Source organism: Charadrius vociferus, unplaced genomic scaffold (assembly GCF_000708025.1).
Source record: "Charadrius vociferus isolate BGI_N301 unplaced genomic scaffold, ASM70802v2 scaffold261, whole genome shotgun sequence".
NCBI classification, from domain to species: domain Eukaryota; kingdom Metazoa; phylum Chordata; class Aves; order Charadriiformes; family Charadriidae; genus Charadrius; species Charadrius vociferus.
The window spans coordinates 3,799,539-3,823,340 of NW_009646856.1; the positions used below are offsets into that span (position 1 = coordinate 3,799,539).

Below are 23,802 nucleotides of genomic sequence, written 5' to 3' on the forward strand. Positions count from 1 at the left end.
TTAAGTTTGTTTAGATTTAAGGGTAGCTCATTTTGTACATCAGCTCTAGTCTTCAGTTATTTCCATGCAAGATCAAGTGGACACTTTCACTTTAGAGTAGGTGCCCAATATAATTTTGTCATGTGTTGGTAAGCATTTGATAGAAGTCATGCAAAGATTGTGTGAGGAACCAGCAGGTAAAAGTTTTTTGTAGAAGTTTGTATAGTGACTGTGAGACCATTTTTTTTTTCCTTAAGGCCAGCTGGAGAAATTCTTGTGTTGTATTAGTACGTGTAATTGCTTTCTTTTTAAAAAATAGCTATTGCATTGATTTGCATAGTTTCCATCTCTCCATATATTACGGTTCCAGTCTAATCCTTATTTTTTGAGCTTTGTAAATCATGTCAAAATGTGTGCCTACCCATCACTTCTGAACAGATGAGTTTGAGTTGTGCTTGTCCTAAAATGTAAAGTGAATGTTTTGCACTTGCTTGTTGAAAGCAGCAAGCCTGTTCTTTCTGTTTGTACCCTGTCGTCATCCCTATTTTTCTCATTAGGACTTTTGGTTTTGTTTTTCTGTTGAAGAATTTTAAAATGAAACTGAGTGTTGGGGAATGTGGAGAACCACCTTGCTTGTCTTCAGTGTCAGTAATGGATATTTTGACCCTAAACAACTGTAATGATAATATGCACAGTGCAATTCATTCATACGAGTGGCATGAGTTTATACAGGTGGAGTGGATATCTTTCTTTTCATGTTCCGGTTGAGGACTGATAGGGTGGGTGAACTGAGTTGCTAAAGACCTGGCAGGCTACATGCACAACAGAGTTATTTAGAATTATAATGTTTTTCTTGTAAAGAAAGAAAGTAGTTATACTTATAGGTATAGCTCTGTATCATAGGTGAGTGTGTGGATCTATGTATAATTTTCTATTGTGACATTTGTCTGTTTCCTTCTATTAAGTATGTGAATGGCTTGAATGTGTATCTCTGCAAATGCAAAGGAGGTAAAAAAATTGTTCATCTTGGTAGATTTATATTATTTTAATTTAAGCTTCAGTTCCATTACTTTTTGATTAAACATACTTCTGTCTGATACTATCCATTTTTTATCACTATGAAATCTGCTCCCAAGCAGAAAGAAGGATGGAATCTGAATTATGCAGAAACCATTTTCTATCTATTTTTCTTCAAATGCTGGGCAGTCTTTTTTATAATCCCACCAATGTCACATGTGGCTTGTTCTAATCCTCTGCCTATTTCTGAATATTCAACTGTCAAACCTTGGTCTTTTGCTTTTTGTTTTTATGGCAGTGTATTGTCCTGGATGTCATTTGCTTCAGGTGTAGCTCAAACTCCCAATTCAAGGGTGAGAACACTGAGTTATCATTAGCTCTGAAAAGCTTTGAACTATGAATTTTTGAAGTGGTCTTGCACTTTATGCATTCCTAAAAAGAACCTTAAAAACCAGCAAAAAATAACCATGCTTCGTTGACTGAATCACCATGAACTTTATCAAATAGCTTAGACCACAAATCAGTCACAAGTTTGGTAGTGATATAGGTAAATACCATAAATAAGATTTCATTCATAATGATACACTGACCTGTTTGGGTATGTGATTTATTGGTTTTAAATTGGTAATATACAATGAGAAATGTACTTCTTGAGTTTGAGGGAGTGAAATACACAGTCTTCTGCAGTAAACCGAAAGAAATTTCTTTATTAAATAGAGGTGATCATTACCCACTTTGCTGGTGAGCAAAAACTATTGAGCTCTATTGTATACAATTCACTACATTACTGGCTGTGTCCTTAAGCCAAGTATCTCCTGTGTTACTAACCTTTATAGATACCAACAATCCATCTGGGCAAATGAGAACCCCATGCACGCAAAGCCTTCCCTGCTGTTAGAGGAGCATGGAATTGGATCTGGAAACTGCTGTCTTCCTTGGGTCAGCTAGTGTGTGTTCTGGTGTGTTAGCTTCATGCCAGCTTGGAGAGGGAAAGATAAAATAAAAAAAGCAAGAAATATAAAAGAAAAAGAAACAAAAACAAACCAACAAGAGTTGGTCTGGGATTTCTGGCTAGTTGGCAAAATGGCTTTTCTTCACAAAACCCAGCCAATCTTCTTTGGGTTTTGAGAAAGAAAGAGGACTGATAGATGTTTCCTGGTAACTAGACTGTGCTACCAGTGCAGGTTTATGGGCAGTACGTAAACTTGTGCTGTATTCTTCTTGCTGTGCACGTAAACTGTAACTTCTTTAGCAGTGGCTTCTCTGCAGTCCAGCAGCCAGTTCTGGAGGTATTTCCTGCAAGCGAGAGACTGGGAAGATGGGAAGTAGTAGGGTAGGGCGCAATAATGGCAGTGGAAAACATAAATAGAGGGAGGAGAGCTAAAACAGACAATGAAAAGAAAATTGAGAAAGTGAGCTGCCCTTTATTACATTGCTCACAGGGATCATTGATGTGTAATGTGTCCTTGCATTCTTCTCTAGTTAAATCCGTGTCATCAGGGACAGATTTTGCACTTGGTATTACTTGTCCTGTTGCACTGCATGTGTGCTGAGTTTTTCAACTTCAGTATTATGTTACTACTTAGTTATACTGACTTTCATCCTTGTTGTCTGGAAATCTGCCTGGGTAACTCAGAAGGAAATAAAAATACTTCATTGTTTTATAGGACCTACCATCTTTTTTCCCCCCTCCTTTTTTCATTTTGTCTATGAGAGCAGCTGTAGCATTTTCAGGAAGGTAAAATTCTATATATCCCTACAAAACAGGTAGTAGAATGCTTTATTGAAGCAATGAACAATATGGAGGTAAACCACAAATGTTACTTCGTCATTGATGACGTCTATATGAACAGCCATACAATTTCTTTCAAACCCTCATGAACCATTTCAGGTCTTCAAGCCACATATATGTTCTTATTTTACTAAAGATACTTACTTTGTATCCTCTGGCCGTGTTAATACGTGTTAATTAAAAGCATAGGGTTTGACTATCTAAACTGTATACAGCACTGATTGTTTCTAAAGTTCTATATCTCTGTACTTCTCTACTCGTAATGTTAGCCTTATGTATCCATGGTGTTTATTACAGCTTTGAACTTCTGCTTCTGGCAAAGACTACTTAAGATCAGACTTTCTCAAATGGAAACTAAACTTGTTTGCTGTTTTTAATAACATGTGAAAATGAACAAAAGGTTTTAAACGAACAGGAAATTATGTTGTATACTTAGTCTCGCATGTGTGAAAATCTAAACAGCTTGCAAATACTTGCAGTGTTGCTTTCCCTTGCTTTGTAAAATTAGTCTTTTGAAATAAACCTGTATTTTAAATAAATATTGGAAGGCAGGAGATAGAAGATTGCTACCTGAAAGGTATCCTTATAATATATTTAATTACACATTTGCTTATTTTTCCCAATGTAGGTGTCCGCCTAGACAGAGTACGTGGAGGTCGCCAGAAGTACAAGCGCAGAATAGATGCAGAAAATAGCCCATACCTGAACCCTCAGCTAGTTCAGCCAGCAAAAAAGCCATGTGAGTATACCAGATATATACAATTTCTCTTTGAATACAAGGTATTGACTCCTAGCCCTGTTTGCTAAGCTGCTTCTGACTGGGACAAGGGTTTGGTCAGAAGATATTACCATGAACACTGTATCCATTTAGCTGTTAACATATTTTGTTTTACATATGCTCATCTTTCTCAAGCGGAGTTGAACAAAGAATATTTTTACAGGTGGAAGTGTATAAACCATGGTTTATGCAGTGCAAATTTTACATTTACAGGTTATCTTTATTTTCAGTGGTACATAAAATGGTTCATACTGTGATCATTAGTTCATTGAAGCTTCTAGTTTCAGATTTCACAAGAAAGTGATTTTTGTAGTTTTCACTAACTAAATGAGTTTGACTGCTCAACCTCCCAATGAAAATACATTAAGAGCCTCATTAATTTATACCTATAGATTAATACACTACCTAGCATTAGATTAAAACAGCAGTATGCCACACTAATAACAAGCATAGATTGGTAGTTTGGGCTCTAGTACCCTCATGGATTTTTTTGCTTCGTTTTGTTATGTGTTAATAATGTCCTTGATTGTATCTCGCCAAGCTGAAATTGAGAGAGAGAGAGAGAGAGAGAGAGAGAGATGATCGTCTCATTGCTAAAATACAAGTTCCATCCTCTTTGCGATTAACTAAAAATAGTTAGGGGTTTTGCTTTGCAGCTTATATAAACTCAAGCAGCGACTGTACTAATTCCATGAAGTAAATTTAATAGCATTATAGCTGTAGTGCAAGAGGCTAGTGTATTACCCTGCAAAGGCATACACGCTGTATCAACTGTTGTAAATTCTTCCAAATTCAAATGGGAATACACACGTCCAGTTGCTCCTGTCAAGAAGGTTAATTTGCTCTCAAAACGGAGAAATAAGCCAGAGAAATAAGGAGGGCAGACTCCTTGTCTCCCATTTGCCTCTGCCCTCTGCCTCTGACAACACACTTGTCAGTTTTAGGTTCTTGAAAATACCTGGCTGTATTAAAAACGGAGTTTGTTTCAGTCTGTGTTCCCCAGTAGGGGACAGTGCTGTGTACAATACGTTTGAGCATATGGGGATCTGGAGAGCAAATAAACAGTCTTTGAACTGTAAGTGAAAGGGCATTTTAGCTGTGTCAAAGAAAAAACAGCCAGTTTTACATAAAATTAAGGCTTAAGTGAACATATGGCATAGTTTCCTTTTGCCTTTCCAAAAAACATTATGCTGATTATATTCCTTCAATTGTCCAATCTGGCATCTTCTACTCAGCCTCCATAAGCTGTCCCACCGTTCTGTAAATACAATCTAGGGCTGCACTAAGCAGATTTTGCACATTATAATAAAAACTTTCTGATAATACAATAAAATTTAATAAACTCTAATGCTTAATTTCATTAGAGGTTTAGTTTTCCTGGGTGCACAGATTGTCAGTTTTTCATTTGCTTGATATTGTCATTGAGTAGAAACACTGATAGCCTAGCATACCAAAAAGCCAAGAAAACAGGCAAAAAAAATTAAATAAATCCAAACCCCAAGCCCTTTAATATGAACAAAGGTTAACACAGTTGTACTGAAACACAAGAATCTGTGTAAACCCAAGATTACTGCGAAGTAGTGCATTACCTTACCTTTAAGACGATAACTACACCAATTTCTGTAAGCTCCATTTGTCTGAGATAAACTAACCTCCTTCTTTATAAATCATTACTCATTATCTAAGTGCCTCCCTTCATTTTCCTTAGTTTGTCCAATTACAAACATTTTTGTAACAAACATTTATAAAGCTTAATTTTCAGATACTGCCAGATAAGTGTCAAGACTTGAAACAGTTGGATCAGTTTTGTGTGGAAGTAGCCTGGGAGATTTTCTGGACCCTGACTGATAGTTTGTGCATAATAAAGGCACAGGAATGAAAATTGGGTTCTATTGATTCTAATTAGGGAAACATTAAATAAGATTTACCTAGAAAGAGTGCTCATGGCTATTCAATTTCCTGAGTGATGGAGGTTTCTGAGTATGTTCAGAATTTTCCTATGGTCTATACTAATGCACACTCCAATACAGGTAGATTTTTTCCCTTATAGGGAAGAAACAAGTGTTTGGAGGGTGTTTCCTGCAGCTACTTCTGGCCTCTATTGGTTTTTCCAGCGTCACCATGGAATCTAATGGCATGCCTGTAGATCTTATTGATTGCGAAAATAAAAAGGAATTTGAGATTTTGCAAATCCTGAGTCCAAATAGACACTATTCCTGAATAATCTACAAAAAGCCATTGGTGAGGAACCTAATAAAAAAAATCAAAGAGGTTCTTTGGCCATTTCTTATGTTTGCAGGGGAAAAAAAAACAGAACTTGGGGATATGAGTGCTTCTTCATTAACTTATCACTGGTTAAAAAACCATGAAGTTGAAGTTCTCAGCTACATATGTTTTGATATTAAAAAACTCTTATTTATCCTACTTTTCAATAGATGTAAAAATATTGGATTTGGGAAGAAGCAATGTTATCTTTTCTCACTGAAAAAGATGATGTTTTCTGTGTGAAATTAAACGGGATATGAAAAGACTGTTTAAAAAATAAAAAAAAAATGTGCAAAGGCTGTTTGCCAATATAAGTTAAAAATACCATCTGTCACCTTTAAATAAGAATAGAATTCCTCATTAATCAGTTTGATAATCAGTAGAATATTGAGATCAAGAATTACTCAGTTGGCATGGTTCCTATAGTTCATATAAAGCATAAATTTATCCCCTTGTAATAAAACATGCTTGATGTGATGGTTTCCAGTTGGCTCTTGCACTTATTTTATGAAGGGCTAACATATATCATAACTTCTGACACGCAAATTTGGAATAAGGCAAAAATTGTAGAGATAGTAGATCAGAATGGAAGAGTCTGTGTCACAAAAGAGCAGTAAAGTATCAGAAATCTGAATCAGGTGAGTATTTTATGGAAATTTGTCATGGGCTGGTAGGGAGCCTCTCTGATGCTCCTGGACAAGTCACATCCCTGTCAGCTCCCATTGAAGGTCCCCCACAGGAGGAAAGCGTGGTCCATCCTGTGACTTACCTGCGGAAGGAAACAATGATACTGATTGTGTCAGCTTTCTCTGCAGTCAGAAAATACTACTGGCACCTCCTCACAGTGGAATCCCATTTATATCAAGCCCTGTGGCTCTTTATCCTAGGGAAGGGAACGGATTAGTGTAAATTCACTAAAATGTGATATCTAGGCTTTAAATTCTAGTGGTGTATTTGAGGTCACAAGGGCAGCTACCATGAAAGGTAAAACATAAATATATTGGGAAGTAGAGTAATGTATCCTGTATTAGGAGACTTAATGAATTAGTCCTTTTCCTATTTTTTGGTTCTACCTTCTCAGAGTAAAAAATCAGGCTCCTGTATAGAGATAAGATATTTCCATTGTGCCTTCATGTGGGTACAATGCTCATTTAATATTTATCCTACTTATAGAATATAGAATAGCAGCAGTGTACTGTGTCATCGTCATCTTCTTGTCTACTCTTTTTTTTTTTCTTCCCACTTTTCCTTATAACTTAAATGATTATTCCAAGTAGATTCCACAGTTCATCTGGATGAAAAAGTAAATACTAAACACATGACTGAAAATGCTGTATAGATAAAAATAACCAGTGTGTGAATACGATAAGGTATCATTCTTTGCACAAAAACAAGTTTTCTGAGGTAGGGTCTGCACCTAGTGATACTTTCCTTACTTTTGCACTCTTTATTCTCATTGATTTTAATAGCTATTCCTGACTGGCTCTTTTGTACTTAAATAAGCTAATTTTATACATGATTCTAAATTTGTGTGTTTCACTGAAAAGCAAATATGTGACAACACCCCATTTTTTTCACAGCATAAGCCCCAAAGAGTACAGATTCATTCTTACCATTTTAATAGGCAGGATACCCATAATATAAGATATATGGGATAATAAGCACTGAGAAAGTCCTGAGACCTTTTTTGTTGCAACAGTTTAACAGTGACATGTAAAACAAAGAATGGTAGTTGGAACCACTGACAGAAGTTACAGATTTCAGTGACTGACTAATTGCTTGTGGTATTTACTCCCTCAAAAAATACACCTGCCTTTGGGGAAGGGGAGGGTTGCAGGTAATTAGAGGAAGGCAAAGCTTATCTCTTTGCACAGTCCAAAATACATTATAATGCATGAATATTTTTCTACATAGTTTATATTGCAATATTAGGAGGTGATCATGTATTTCTACATTCCATTAAATTTACTTTCTTAAAAGCATACGTGTCTAGCTTGATAAACATGGCTAATGGATCAGATTTGTTTGTGCTGTAACCACTTGTAGAAGCCAATGAAGTTACAATAAGGTTTAATTAGGTCCAGTATCTTAACAGAAATTCTTGTGCACTTTGAAATATGACCCATCTGCTTTAAAAGTGGAATGATGCTACTGGTGATCTTGTGCTTTTCTGGACCATTTTTACAGATAACAAGATTGTCTCCCATTTGCTGGTGGCTGAACCAGAGAAGATCTATGCTATGCCTGACCCCACTGTCCCAGACAGTGACATCAAAGCGCTTACTACTCTTTGTGACCTGGCAGACAGAGAACTGGTGGTGATCATTGGATGGGCTAAGCATATTCCAGGTACATACAGTATTTATTTCTAATAGATGACATACGGAAATCATCACATGGGTTATTCTGTTGTGTTAAAAAAGATGATTTTTTTTCTCACTAAAATGCATAAAGTTTTTTAAGGCTCCAGGTTATTCACACAGGACATAGGTTAATGATAATATGTCTTACCTTGGAAATACTGTTATTGTTGCTATAAGTCTTACATGCTGCTCAGTGAATTTTTTTTTTCATGCATTACTTTTATTAAGATAAACTTGCCTTGCCATCCAGAGCATTAGCCTGGTATGAAGGGTAGTGTAAGTGCTCTCCTCTGTACTCATAGCTGAATGTAAGTCTAGTTTCTCTGTTCTGTCTTATCAGCACTATCTTATATAGACCACAGGAGGTTCAAAAATTCAGTTATATTTTGGCATGGCACAGCGACAATGTTCTTTTCATTGAATGAACTAGCGTGAGAGCTGGATTGTACTAGCAGTTCAGTAGAAAGAACTGAAATGTACCAAAAGATCTCGTCTTACAGCCTAGTAGTTCGTTGGTCTGCAGGAAGTGGACTGCGGTCTTTATCATGTAAACGTGTTGATATTACAAAAGCTAACTGGCACCCTTGTTAGCAAGAAAAGCAAGGGTCATCAGAAGCAGTTTTTCAGAAGACTAATAATTTCTTCAGATAACATTTGAGGTATATTTTCTTTTCACATAATTATGAGGTATTTGTGCTTGCTCTGTGGGCTAGCAGACAAGCTTAGAGAGAGTTCCTAGAGTTCTTAGTCTGTCACCTTTTGTAAATAGTAAATTCACACAAAAAGATCAGCTTTGTTTCTTGTTTCTTAAAGTATTTTTGTAGTCCAGCAGATGAGTGAGCATGCTGGTGTGTTTTCATCAGCTTGTTAGTTTTCTTATTTTAATAGTGGAACCTCATTGAACATAAAAATTTGTATCTTTTAATTCCTCTAAGTAATATAACATCCTCATTTTAGGTGGGATTTTGGGATACCTTAAAATTGGAATAAATAATCCAGTCAGTTGCTTGTTTATCAAAGTTAATCTTATATCTAGTATCAAAAGAGATTGCAAAGAAATAGAAAGAAATAGTCTTCCTGGAGTTTTTTTCCCTTGTGCTAACAAGCAGGAGGCCTCAATTCTTCTGGTAGGTGCTTGTGGACCATTGTAAATAAATATAAACACTAACAAAGAATAGTAATGAAATAATTTGTACATTTATGGAAAGTTATTTTACTTCAGATGAGAGCCAACAACCTACAGACTCTAAAATAGTCAGTATGCGACACAGTTGAAATTTAGTCATTCTCTGTGCCACAATTGGTGTATAAACAAGCTTTTGTATCACAAGCAATGTTTTTCTGGTACAGTTAACTTATTTCTGTCTCCTTAAACTAGTTTGTCTTTATGCTTTGAATGCTACAGTAATTTCTTTAATCAAATTGATGGAAGTCCCTTTCCCAGCCCACACTGAAACCAATTTATTGGTCATGATACGCCAGCTATGTTGCTAACAGTCGTAACGAACTGTCAGGCAATATCGCAGTGAAGCTAATTTGAAGTCATTAGGTGTGCAGCGTTCAGGCAACAATTTGTTACAGTGGTTAGGAACACAGCTGACATTTCTGAATGGCTTTGTTCAGAGTAGTTCTAGATGAGCTCAAGCAAATTGTAAACTAATTTAAACATCACTCTATATTATACTAGCTACTTTGTCTTACACTGGTTGCTAATAAAGCACCCCAAATTAAGTCAAAATGAGTTAAATAGGTGAATTTGAGTTTCATCTTTGGAAGACACCTAGATAACCTTAACCAAAATAGAGTCGCTCTCAAAGAAGTCAGTCATGCTCCATAGTAGTTGTAGGGGAACTTTGATCAGTCTGATTTGTGAATATGTTGTGTAGCTTTGATTTGTCTGGAGGGGTAGGGAGTGCAGAGGGGTAAGACTGAGCAGCCTTTAAAATGATGGCTTTGGTTAGTGTGGAAGAGGCATTGGATGCTGTAAACTGGCCTTGAAAATTTAAAGTCTGTGATCTGAACCAGTTGAGGAATGTTTCTGCTGTGAGGCAGCCTTTTATTACAAGGTAAACTTAAAAACATACCTGCCATAGTCAAGCCACACAAGCTAAGTTTACTCACCTGACTCCATTTGGGAATGAGAAGGGGAAAAAAATGAAATAAAGACAGTATTTTTATAAGGCTTCTGATAACAGAAGGCAGTGATAAAATCTGGCATTTGATCACAAAAATCAAAATGCAAAAGGGCTTGACATGCTAAAGGGCAAATGTGATGAGCTTTGGTAGCTTGGTTTTGAATGATGGAGTACTGCTGAACTTGGACTGCCTGCGCTCAGCTAATGTCTGGCACAAAACAACTTGTAGAAGAGCCTAGATCAGTGCTAGCTGACTGTTTTCTAAGCTAACAAATGTTACTGTAGGCAGAAACATAACGGAATTGGAAAAAGGGTGAGTTGAAAAAGGGTGCAAATTGTATAAAAGTTCACTGTAACTTAGCGGACTAAGTAAATCCTTGGTGTAAATCTCTTGGAATCGATTAATTATACCAGTAGTGAATTTGTGCCTAGCACAGCAAAGCAGCAATCAGCAAATCTTTCTTTGCTATAGTGATTTCTTACGGTTCAGTATAATTAAAGGCCCTTATATATCAGGTGTTTAATAACTAATAAAGATCTCAGCTGTAAAGCATTGTAATTCAAAGTAAAATTTGTCTTTGTGGAAGAAACCAAAATAATGTTTTTGCTATTCTAACACAGTCTTTTAATGAGATTATCTATAAAAAAGTAACAATGCCATACGCATTCTGCTCTGGCCAACTGTTTCCCATTGCAGTCATGGACTAAAAAATGTTTTAAAATTATACAAAGTTCAAAAGCTTTCATAAAATCATTAGTATTTTTGCGCCATTGGAAACATTTCAATAGTTGCTTTTATTGAACAAAAAGTCTATGCCATCTACAAAAGGAAATATTGAAAGAAAAACATATATGGCAAGCCTTTATCAGTAAATAGAATTAGTCTCCTTGCATTTATAAATCAAATAAATGGAAAGTGTGTTGTTATGAAACATGACCATGTCTTATCTGAAGAAGAAAAAGATCACAATGGCATTAGGAAATGCTTGACTTTAGTTAGAGGAGCGTAAGGGCACAAGAACAGATGATGGTGCCCTAATAGCCCTTTTTAAGAATGACAGGGCCCCGCCATTAGCATCCTTTTATATCCTTGGAAATTGCTCATGCCTCGCTTTTCTGGTTCCTATCTGCCTGACTCTTTTTTATTTCTCTTTCAATTTCATCCGCGCTCGGATAAGCGCATGCTAACACAATATGATTGAGCTGTAAAATGGAACGCTGTCGCCTCTAATCTCTTTTATGTAGATATGGAGGTACTTCCACACTCCACTTCATTCTCTCTCCGTTGTTGGCCTTTTTAGAATGTGTTGCCGAGTAATGGAGGCTCAGTCAAATATTAGAGCTAGGTTTCACAGGGTGTGATAAGAAGATTATCAGCCCAGCAGTCAGATCTATTGTTATTCTTTATGTCAGATTAAAATATTCCAATGTACTGTAACTTCGTTAGTAAAATACTGAAGGTGCTTAGGGAGAGGCCGATGCTGCCTGATGAGGCAAAACCCCTATTAACTGAGCTAAATAAATTATAAATATACTTATGAAGCCTCTGCAAGACTTTTCTACTTTATTTTGTTTTAGTTTATTTTATTATTTTATTTTATTTTTTTTTTAATAAGAGAGCCCTGCTTGATTCTATATTTAAGGGTGGTTGAGTTTCCTACCCTTTGCGTTGTATTTTGGGGAGATTCCATTTTATATTGGTTGCATTATATTAATTAATCTCTTTTCCAGTATGGGGTGGAATTCTGCTGATACCTAGTCACAGTATCAGAGTCGTTTAGGCACAATTTCTGTAATGTAACTATCTCATTGACATTCAGCAAAAATGTGCAATGTTCTTTCATATTAAGTGGAGGCAGGAAACATTAAGCTCTTAAAAATGTGCATAACAGGAAGCTGAAGACAAAATGTTCTCTAGAAAATTTGCATGCATGAAAAAACATCAACCAGACCATAGAAATCAACTTTTTGCACTTAAAATGAAAAATTTGTTTGGAAACAGTAAATCAGACTAATACATCAAAAATAACTAGTTACATTATTTAGTAAAATAAGCCTGCTTGTCTTCAGCTGTGTCCCTGTTTTGCTAGTGGAAACTGTGTTCAAGAGAGGGAATAGTTAGAAATTGATACTGCCACTGGTGCTAGTATAAAAAAAAAAAACAAACAAAAATAAGAGGGTGTGATGATGTTGATGGAGCAAATCCAAGGATGTTTTGAATATTTTAGTGTTAATGTTTTATGAAACATTATCATTCCGGCATACTCTTTGTGGAGGACAATATTAAAGCTTTCCTTTCCAAAGCAGTTCTCAGGGGTATAGTTTAACATTCTAATACTGAACAAGAACATGATTTGCTGCAGAGTTGTCATTTCTAAAATGCCTTTTCCTCATAATCTGTTTCAGAAATACCACCCCGTGTAGGTAAAAGTACAGAGAAAAAGTTGACCATAATCACCTTCGGAAAGCTAATATTCAAGAAAGCATGAGAGCATACATACATGGTACATCCATGCAGATATGAATTAGGTATATATGTATCTGTTCTCATCCACGTAGTTTATATATCTACATCTTAGTGGCCATACAGCATGTGTTTAAATGACAGAGAAAAATTGCTGAATGCTACTTCATGGTAGTATTTATGTTGGTAAGACGTCGAAAACAGACTGAAATCGTATGTTGGAACTACCCGGTGTATATAATCATATATACTTTATCTATAGCCAGCATCCTGTTTATGCCAAATCCTTCTCTGGGTTGTTATTGGGGCAGCTAATACAGATTCTCAGCTCTGCAAGGGGAATAGATGTCTTCCTGTATGTCTGTGCTACACTGCTTGCTGCTGTAAAAATTGTTTCTGCTGAGGCTGAGGCCTTCTTTAGTCTCTTGTGCTGCTAGCTGAATTCAGGAATATTTCAGACAACACGAGGACTCCTGCAGCTATCTTAGAGCCCTCTGTCACAGGGTGCCTGTCACTCCAGAGACAGGTGGACATGTAAACGTGGTGTTCACTGCTCATGTAACATGGAATGGTGTATGAGCTGTTTCGTGCTGACTAAGAGGTTTGTAGTGATAATAACTTGAGCCTCCTGGGGAATCAGGACATCCTGCCCTCTATCAATTTGCTATCTTGGACACTTTGCAAGTTCTCTTTGCCTTCTGTTTATCAAAAGCCCACTATCTGTTCTTCTTTTAACTCTTTCTACAAACATGCACTAATTATGGAAATCAGACATGCTCTTCCTATGATGGAAATGTTCTTGAACTCACAACTTGTATAACATATGTGATCTGAAGCAGACCATTCCCTGGGCCTGAGAGGTAGAGATTCTGGCCAAAAGGTTTCTCAAAAATGACCAACTTCCTTCACTTCTGTCACTAAATTGTACAATGTGGGAAATCAGCAATTGACTGTCGGTTTTGTTTTTGAGCATTAACATGGATGGACCGCCTGACACTGCCAGTGCGTAGATCATCATGTTGATTTAAGCAACTCTAAGCAGAATGCAACAGCAGTGTGCCTAAAATGCCAGCAGTTCATCTATCCCACTGCTTGCATCAATGCTTTTAATATCATTTGAAGTGCTAGGAATGGTGGTGTTTTTATTTTTTCTCATTTTTTGAAAATAGTATCACAGAGAAGGTGTAAGTGTTTTTGCAAGGCAGGGAGGAGGTGAGATTTCCAAGAAAATGCATGAATAAACATGTTAACAGTCTCTTAGCATTTCCAAAACAAAATGGGAAGCCGCAGTGTGGTAAAAGGTACTTACAGAAAGGTCCATTTGTTTATTTTAAAATTATTTCATATATTCACCTGAGATACGATGATAGACTATTCTTTACGGATCTGTTACTGAAGTCAGTGGCAAAATTTTAGCTGATTTCAGTAGAAAAAAGTAGGCTCTGTGCATAACTAGAGATGTACATGCTCTTAGTGTGTCTGCTAACCAGTTCAGAGCTGAGACAGACAGCAATGGAGAGAGGAAGAGGTTTCTACTACTGCTAGTCATAGATGTCCTGGGGTAAAAAGAGCACTTTAGTTTCCAGGATAGTTGCTTCTGGCATCTTTTACTAGCATTAACTGGCAGGGGTGTGGAAATAAGCCCAGGCATAGAAACATTATACACCAGTATAAAATAAATGTGTGGTAAGACTCTTACAGAAACATCTGGAGTCTTGCTAGTTTTGACTTTAAAATCTGCACCTATTTGTTGAAAAAGATTGTTATTCTTAATAATCATCACCAAAAGTAGAAAAAAAAAAAAAAGGAATTCACAGGTAACAAAAGAACTTGGCTCGATTCTTGTGTTTTACTTTTTTTAAAAGAGAATCCTTCATTAAAATCAGCTTCTCTCAAGGTTAGAATTAAACAGTGACTTTGTGTCTCTATTAAGTTCACCTTTTATTCATATACAAGTACTTGCCTCTTCTTATTTTTTTTTTTTTTCTTTTTAATAGCCTTCTCCCTCCACCCGTGCCCCCCAACATACACACTACACTGTCTGGCTGTTGCACTTTTTTTTTTTCCCCCAATGTCCCCCTTTATCTGCCTCAACCAATCTCCAAATGAATGCATGTCTATCATGGCCTTAGCTTTGACACTCTGGATATATTGATTAATAGTTGCCCTAAGCTCCTTTTAGCAAATCAAATTTTCACTTTTAGCAAGGATTTCGCCTCTGATTTATTCAGCAAAGTGAAATGCACTAAATTGACTTTGACATTCAGGGAAAATGGCTGAAAAACAAAGAGGGGAGGAAAGAGATATAAATTGTGTGGCAGCTGGAGACTTCAAGCATAAAAGAGGCAGTTTTCTATAGAATATCACTGGTTAATTTGGAAACACGCATTTAAACAGGAGTGGAAATTATTTCTTAAAATTAGATGTTTTTTAGGCTGAGGATTTGGGATATAATAAGGTTTACTTAGCGAAATGCAATATATTCAACCCAAATTCATCACTTGCTAATCATGGTGCAAGTGTGGGATCCACTTTTGTTGCCACTAATAATTATTATGTTAAACGAGAGACAAAGAGGTTTCTGAGTAGTTTTATAATGAGGTGCTAAATTGGTAAATATCTTCCTACCATTGCATTATGTTGTTCACTCCTGTGGCCCTTTAAAAATAAGAAATGATTAATAAAAAAAGAGCAAATCAACAGTAATGAATGCCAGTGCTTTTCATTTTCTTTCTGTAAACAAAAATGGCTATTATTTGATTGTTAAATGCAAAAGTATAAAAAGATGTAGCAGCCATTCCCTATTACTCTTCTAGCAAAATCAAGTGCCTTGTTACCCTGGATGACTTGTAGACTGACTTACACAACCTGCTTCCTTACTTGCAAACATTGTATTACTTGAGGTACCTTGAGGCTCAAAATACACCGTTGCATGTTTGAAGGTGTTCAAAGGTGATGCTGAGTAGAAGAAATGAGAGGAAAAAACAAAAACATTTTAATCCATTACGGTAGCACATCTGTGGGTATTTTGAAGGGGATTGGTAAGGAGATGCAAAATAGAACCACACAAAGTGGTTTGGTCTTATTCAGCAACCAGGCATTACAACAAGAATTTGTAAAAGAAAATACATATGGTATTTTGCCCAGTTAATCTACAGAGACAGAGCAAGAACCTTTGGTAGGATCAGTTGTCATGGGTGTGCAAGTCAAATGTGCTGTGCCAGCCTCTGTTGTTTAAGGATCTGGCCCTGAAGGGATAAACCCACATCAGCAGTCAGTGTATCAGTGGAAGCTGAGATTTTTCTTTGTCCCCTGTGTGTACTGTACCTCGAAGTCTTTGCAGCAATGTGCAGAATCGAGCTTTAAGCAGGTATTTCCACTTAGAGGACAACAATACTCACCTTTGTACCCACTTCTTGTGTGACAAACAGGTTTACTAGATTAGCTCTGTGTAAATTGCAGATGACTCAGTAACAGTTTTCCTTCTTCTGAGCCAACAAGGAATTAATCTTATTACCAGAGGGTAGGAAGTCTAAATGTATCTTAACCTTTTTAATTTTACTGTAGTCTCCGGTTTTTTTTTGTTTTTTTTTTAAGCAAGCTGAATGTGAGACTTCAGCAATAATGGCCTTTTGCAAGTGGAACAGCATCTGGAGTGCCATACAGGAGATAGCTGAGCACATTAGATTTTCAGGCATGTTATCTCTTTAAAGTCATTCCACTGCCACCCCACATGATTTAGGTCAACTGCCCCACATGATTTAGTTCGACTGCCAACCGTATTAAAAGACTGCCAGTTAAGAGCATACCGTATGAACGAATTTAAACTTCCAAAATATTCTTTGAGGGGGTGTCCTTTCTAAAACTTTCCCTAACTGTACAATTGATACCTCAAGGATGGCCAGCTTCATACAAGTAATGCGTGGCTGCAAGGCAGGAAGATGTCTTGCTCAGAAACACAGTAAGAAAGTTGGAACAAATCTTGACATTATTCCTTAGGTGAGAAATTTGCAGAAGAGGCAAATGCTGCAGAACTGAACTTACCATTTATGTTCACTAAGTATCACTTCCATATTTGCAGGAGTCCTCTCCTCTAGGGCAATATGGCTTTTTTTCAGCTAGATTCAGAATTTAAAGAACTTCCAAAGACATTTTTTTGTGAGTTTTAAAATTCCCGAAAGCTTTGTTGGAAATAAGATTGTGAATGCTACATGTCATTTAAATTGGCTTGTGAAAGGATCATAGCCGGTGCTGGGAATGCAGAAGTAAACTTAGAGCAACACGGCCCTTTTATGGTAACCATTTAGTCCTTTTTAAACTAAACAGGTGACTTACTTACCTAAGTTAGCCTCCAACAAAAATGTATTTACTTTGTTCTGGGTGAGGAAGAAAAGAGCAGCTTTTCAGTCATATGCATTGGTATTGTAAATCCAGGATGGGAGCAACTAAATCCAGTTGCTCAGACTGGATTTAGAGCAGACAGGTCTCTGCCTATATGACTGGGTCAGCAGCACAGGATGGTCCAGTTTCCTAAAGTCAGCTGAGACCAGTTAAATACTACAAGGATGCCTCTACTTTCTCTCTGGATGAGTTTGGCTTCACACCTGCTTAACCTACATTAGAATAGGATTAATTACCTGAATTGCAAGGCCCCCTTAGCCAGTCAGCACGTTTCTGGCAGGGCACATGGTGACCTGGACCTGGTTATATATAGTACAGGGATAGCAGGGGAGCACCTGTGTTGTAATGGTAAGGCTCTATCCAGTCTGATAACAGAATCAGCAGGTTTTAAAAATGAGTCTGCAGTAATCGCCTTCTGCATCAGCTGGATCATACAAGAGCCTTATAAACTCATGTCTGCACTGCTAGCAAGCTTTTTTATTGTGCAATGTTCAATTTATGCACACACATATATAGACATATATGTGTGGAGAAAGAATTCCAAGAAGCACAAGAGGCACAGAATCTAAAGAATGCAGATTCTGAATGCTCCTGTATTTAATTACTTAGATGGAACGCTTCACTGCAACTTTTAAGTCAGTTTTCCATGTTATTTTAATCCATTGTCTCTGAGTTTAATACTGTGTAACAGGCAGGAATGTTTAGGTAATTTTCCATGTGAGAAAAAATCTCAGAACCTTCATTTCATTTGAGAAAATGTTCTATAAAGCGAAAGTTCTTGGACAGTATGCTGGCCTGCCCAAGGGATTTTCCACCCCAAACTCCCGAGGCACGTATTATAGACGAGTGGAACCTGAGCCTTCTCTGAACCTTCTCCCCAAAATGTTTTCATCTGCCATGTTGTACACCATCAATTTCAATCAGCTGCATTTACAGTTGAGGTGAAATCAAATATTGAGATGAGATCCAACTACAGACACAGAAGGCTCCAAGTTCAATGGAAATGGAACTTAAAAAGTAGCGTCAGCTGACTTACCAGGTCCTGACATGTTACGCATGAGAACACTATGGCAAAGAGCTGTGATGAGGGTAGAGAAGAGGCAGGGGCGAATCTGCTGTTTGCGTGCATCTAGCTGTTGGAGAGATTAGGGGGAACAGTTTACCATGTAATGGCTGCTGCTCCTGTGTTTCTTCAAAGAAGAAGCTGCACTTAATGGCCTAAATATATCATGACATAAGCAGATTGCAGGGTGTATTTCTAGCCAGAGATTTTCTTATAACTATGCTATAGCACTGTGCTGGCCTTAATGAACAGGCATCAGTCTCCAAACTTGCTATGATTCAAGTGACATCTGGTAGCATATGGAATTTACCGTGACCCTTGTGTCTTCGTTAATTAACTGTATTTGCAGTGAGAAGAATTTGGAGTCCTTCCCCATATCAGTCTCTTGTAGAAAGCTGTTCTACTCTGTGATCTGTTCTTCACTTTTTACTACTTTGAGGTTTCCCAGAGATAAAGTTAACCATTGTGTAGATTCAGGAGCACGTTGCTTGGTATCAGTGAATCTTCAGCTACAGATTTAACATGCAATATGCATTATGAGTTCCAGGCAGTCTTCATTCAATTAAATTGGTAGGAGTCTATTTTGGAAAGTTTCTTTGCATTTTGAGTTACTGACCATTTTCCAGACACCATTGATGGCTTGTGCTGAACACTTTGCCTAATATTTTAAACACAAATTTGGAGTTCACAGTGATCTCAGGATTGCACCTAGCACTTCAACGATGATGAGTAACTTACGTGTGCTATAATCCTCATATATGAAGCATACCAGGGTCTCTGTAATCAAAAGGCCACTGGGAAACAGGGTGCTTCAGAAAGGCACTAGGCAGGCAATGCGGGCAGAGTTGGGGACGAGCAGTGCACACACTGTGCAACATAATTCCATCGGTACCATAAACCTACAGAGGGCAGTGTCTGACAAGAGGCTTAGACGGGCATTTCAGGAGATAAAGTCAAGAGTAGAGGGTGTTGACAGGGAATATTTGCGGACTCATAGCTGTAATGAACCAGCACCAATGACAAACATACAATCTTTCAGACAACCTGCTTGGAGGAAGAAAATACACCTAAAAAGTGCTTATGACAGGGGGAGATAGGGACACAGGCTGCTGTGGGTCTCCCAAGTTCCACTGCTACAGCCAACACAGGTGAACTAAAATTTGCCTTCGATAGCTATGCGGACAAGTGTACTGTCTCCACGGTAGAAAGTGGTAGCTATTTATATACTGAATGGCAACACTAAACAATTTAGGAGAAGCAATGAAGTGTGTCCTATCCAATTAAAAATGCAGTGAGAATTTTAGGTAGGCAAAATGTAATTATTTAATTGGAATTTGACCGGGATGCTTTTCCACTGTTAAAATAAGTATAAATTACATGAGCTGTAAAACTTTAAATTATGAAAATATTTTGAGGTCTTTGAGCATGGTAATTGGAGCTATATATTCAACTTTGTTTTTAACTTGACACTTCGTAATAGCTGTTCCCTAAAGCAAGGTGGTGTTGTTTTTTTTTTTTTAACGTTATCGAATATCCCTTAGTGAAGCAAATTAGCAATCAGGCTGGAAAATATTTAAGTAGTACAATTACATTATTTACACAGACACTTCCATTGTGCAGAGTTCTCTGTGTTCGCAAATATTTGTAGGGTCACTTCCTCAGCTGTCAACATTCACACTCAGACCGCCTTCTTCAGTAAAGCTCTATATGAAAATCCATTTAGGCCAATGAAAGACTTGCCTTGATTTCACTGTGCTTTGGATCAATCCCTAAATATGCAGGTCACAATCTGAAACCTTTGTGGACCTCAGAGCTTTATTATGTGCCTTCTGCTTGACTTACCACTTTTGTTTAAATGGTGGAGGGGGACTTGGTGCAATTCCTTGCACAAAGATCTTTTTTTTCATTATTATTAACAAGGAAGAGAGTCCTACTGTGGAGAATTAGGCTCATTTACTGTAAGCAGAATAAGAGCCTGCTCTTACCTAGGACCATATTTCAGCCTTTAGGGAAACATCAGCATCTGGCCAGAATGATATAATGTTTATTGTGAAATATATTATTTAACTGTTTATGTTATCAATATGGTGCAGATAAAAATCTACAGAAAGTCTGCATTTAGTATTTGGGAGGATTTTAAAACACGATCCAGCAAGTCTCTTGACATATGTTCTCTGATGCTGTGGCTACTGACAGTGATTCCAATTGCTTGAATCATATTATCCAAAATACACTTCCCAATTAACTTCGCATCAGGTTGAGGAATTCCAGGTATTTATTATGTAACTTTTGTGCTGGTGAGGAGTGTTCTCCTGAGGTTCCCTAAATTAAAAGCACTTTTCTTTTCTCATGAAGTTTTTTTTTCCCTCACTCAGTAAAGGCTTTTTTCTTATTGAGTTTTACTCTTTGGCTTTTTGCTCGCTGCTTTTTAAGAATTGGAGGCAGGGTAAGTTCTATCCTGGTGCTCCCACATACATTTGTATAGTGCTGAGGTACAGGCTCCATGTTACATCTATACTTGGCTCGTTATCCTCTTATCAAGCTCTTTGCATCCCTTTGTTTATTTGAGGAGACAGGAAGACTGTGTGAAGGCTGCTTAGTCAGGGATATCAGCGTTGTTGGCAGGGGAGTGATTGCCAGTTGAAAAACAAGGCATTATTGCTCATTTTTTCCCTCTTATTAGTTTGATTACATTTGCAAATCAAATCAATCCATCAGACATGATCAGGCCTCGTCCGCATTTTAAGGAATAGTAATCTCCGTCTAATAAGATGCAAATGTGTCACATCGGTAAGTAACCAATAAATCATCGTCTTGTCTTTGGCAATCATTAAATATCAGAACCAACAGTCAATTTTTAGTATTTTCAATTTGCGATATGCCGCTGGAATATAAAGATAGATGGACGTAATTACACAAACCAAACACTATTTCAGTTCATTCCAGACAGCAAATTTAGTGGAAGGTATAACTGGCTTGTCATCACACTACATTATTCCTGGCGGTTCATGCAAAGTTCACAGACAAGCTTCAAATGGACATTGCTTTTTTTACTTCCCTTAACAACATTCCCACTACCACCACCAAACTTCAATAAATGACTTGAAATGCTGTAGGACATCACTTCCATCAGTGCACAAAAAGGCACAGAAAGAGAAACATTACCCCCTTTCCCAGAGCAGGCACCTTCTGCATGTATAAGACTGAAATCTAAAAGTTTCCTAATACTTGCTATATTCTTCCTCTCTCTTTCTCTTCCTTTCTTTTTAGGCATTTTAATCTGAAACTTCAGTTTTTCCACTGACACAGGATAAGTTTTTCACAATTTTTGCAAGTTAGCTCACATTTAGTAATTTTGGAACATAGTGAAGACAGACAGCGAGAAGGACTGGCAGACCAGCTTCCCTCTCGCTCCTCCTCCCATCCCCATCTTTTTAAAGGAGTGGAAATTCAAATTGTTTTTCTTTATGCTTTTTTTTTTTTAAATTGATTTGGGATTTGGGAAAATTGATTGCCTTGTGCATCCCAGGGATTAATTGATATGTCTATTGTCTGATTCGCAATGTCTTGCTTTCCATTAATGACTCTATTTGTATACAACAATTTACATGCTTTTCAAGAGAGAAGAAGACATAAGCTTATATCTTGGCAGCACTAGTGGCAAAAGAGACCCAAATCTTATCTTAAATAACATAGCTTTTACCCAGATACCCCTTTTTACCCAGACCGTTTTAATAGTAAAGGGCACAGACCCTAAAACTACAGACCTGCAGACAGACCAGTAATTTTAACAGGAGTTTAGGCCTATGGGAAATTATATTGCTGGCTCTTCTTCCAGTGCTGAGTGACATGAGAGAGAGAGAGCAAACTGCTGTCTCCCTGCTACGACACAAGCGGCTACAAGGAAATAAGAAAAGAGGATTTTGTAGGCTTGTGCTGACTTATGTAGGTTTCCAGCGCACCAAAGCCAGACAGTGGGCTTACTGTATTTGACCTTAAGAAACTTCTCGCCATGAGCTGTATGCCCTGGGTGGACCTGCTGTTGCAGCATCCTATCGGTGACGTTTGTTTCAGCTAACCCGTCTCAAGAAGCTGAACCTCAGGTGCTGTGGCGTGACTTTTGGAGAGATCCTTTAGCCTCCTCCATATGAGAAAATAATTTTCACAGTAGCAGTTTGATTTGATTTGGTAAATCAACTAAATGGAAATTAGGGAAGAAGCTTGCTTGTGAGCACACCTACTTGCTTTGGGTTCCCCATTGTGTTGAGCTCCTGTTAAGGAACAAAGGAGAGAGTGATTTTGCAAACATGAACGTGTAAACTCCTGGATAGTCACTGCACGTTACTCATTCTTGGCATCAAAACTCTTGTTCTTTGGTGAGGGAAAACTGCAAAGAAATACTTGTGAGCTGCACGTGGTGTTGATTCTACATGCCAGAGATTTAGACAACTTAAAATGTAGTAACAAATAGTTCTTTTTGCTATTTTGAAACAAAAGATGTTATTAACTGTTTTTACTAATTTTTATCCTCAAACTGGTGTAAGTCTGTAGCAGCTTTGTGAAAACAAGAGGTTTATTCCAGATTTAAAATGAAGATGACTGTGTTGTCTTAACACAGTTTGAGCTTCCTGGCACTTTCATCGAAAGATCTCTTTACATTAACATATTCCCGGATGTTTCATGCCTCAGTTGCTAGACTAATGCTGCCTCGGTCTCTTGTAAGTGTCTCCCCTGTTTCGGTAATCTCCAGAGACTTTGGTGAGTAAAAGCTGCCTGTAGAGGCTGTGTGCCTAAGAAGCTCAGTACCAGAACCTTATGTTCTGTTTAACCAATTTACATACTACCATGGTGTGTTTAATTTGCTTTTTCATCAAATCAATAATGGGTCTAATTGAAAAAAATTGGCAGAACTACATACAACCTAACTACCAATGTCAGTGTTTTCAGGAAATCAGAGATGTTGCACAGCTTTGCAAGTGACACCTGTGTTAAGGATGCACCTCTGTTACAAATGTGTACAGAAACAAACATTACTCAGGTGCAGCATCTGTACCAATTGATCACTATGCTATCAGAATTAATCACCTGGTATTCAGCTCAGAGAATAAAATTTACATCTTAATGTATAACACTTATTCCAGCACATACGTGCACTACTAAAAATGGTACTCTTCACTCCTGTTTGCACGTGTGTATCTGTTTTCATAGGCAAAAATATTCTTCTTCCTTAGCAAAATCCCAAACATTTGGGTTGGCTGCTTCTGTTCAGTTACATCCTTTCAAAGACGAGCTCATACAGGACTGGGTAATAAAATAGATTTTGTCCCTGGAGTTACATGTCTCAAATCCTGCCCTCACTTTCACTAGAAAAAGGGATTTTTGAGCATCGTTAGTGCTCCACAGAAAGTAGCCCATGTGAAAATAAATAAACAAGTAAAGTTTGGCACTGTACAAGATTGGCAGGCCTTCACCAAGATAGATGGTCCAGCAGTGTTGCAGGTGCGTTGGCTAGCAGTGTGAAGAAGTTTGTGTGAGAACTACCCAA

At 37.5% G+C, this 23,802-nt stretch overlaps 1 protein-coding gene across 5 annotated transcripts in view; it reads left to right on the forward strand.

The window, feature by feature from the left end:
• ESRRG (estrogen-related receptor gamma) overlaps positions 1–23,802 on the forward strand; it is a 346,513-nt gene that overhangs the window by 292,197 nt on the left and 30,514 nt on the right. For 3 of the 5 annotated variants that reach the window (XM_009894318.1, XM_009894315.1, XM_009894320.1), the window contains 2 exons: positions 3,417–3,527; positions 8,019–8,180. In XM_009894318.1, the coding sequence (XP_009892620.1) occupies positions 3,417–3,527; positions 8,019–8,180 (273 nt within the window). Of the gene's footprint in view, positions 1–3,416; positions 3,528–5,488; positions 5,513–7,995; positions 8,181–23,802 lie in introns of all 5 variants that reach the window. The other 2 variants (XM_009894316.1, XM_009894317.1) reach the window with 2 other exon arrangements.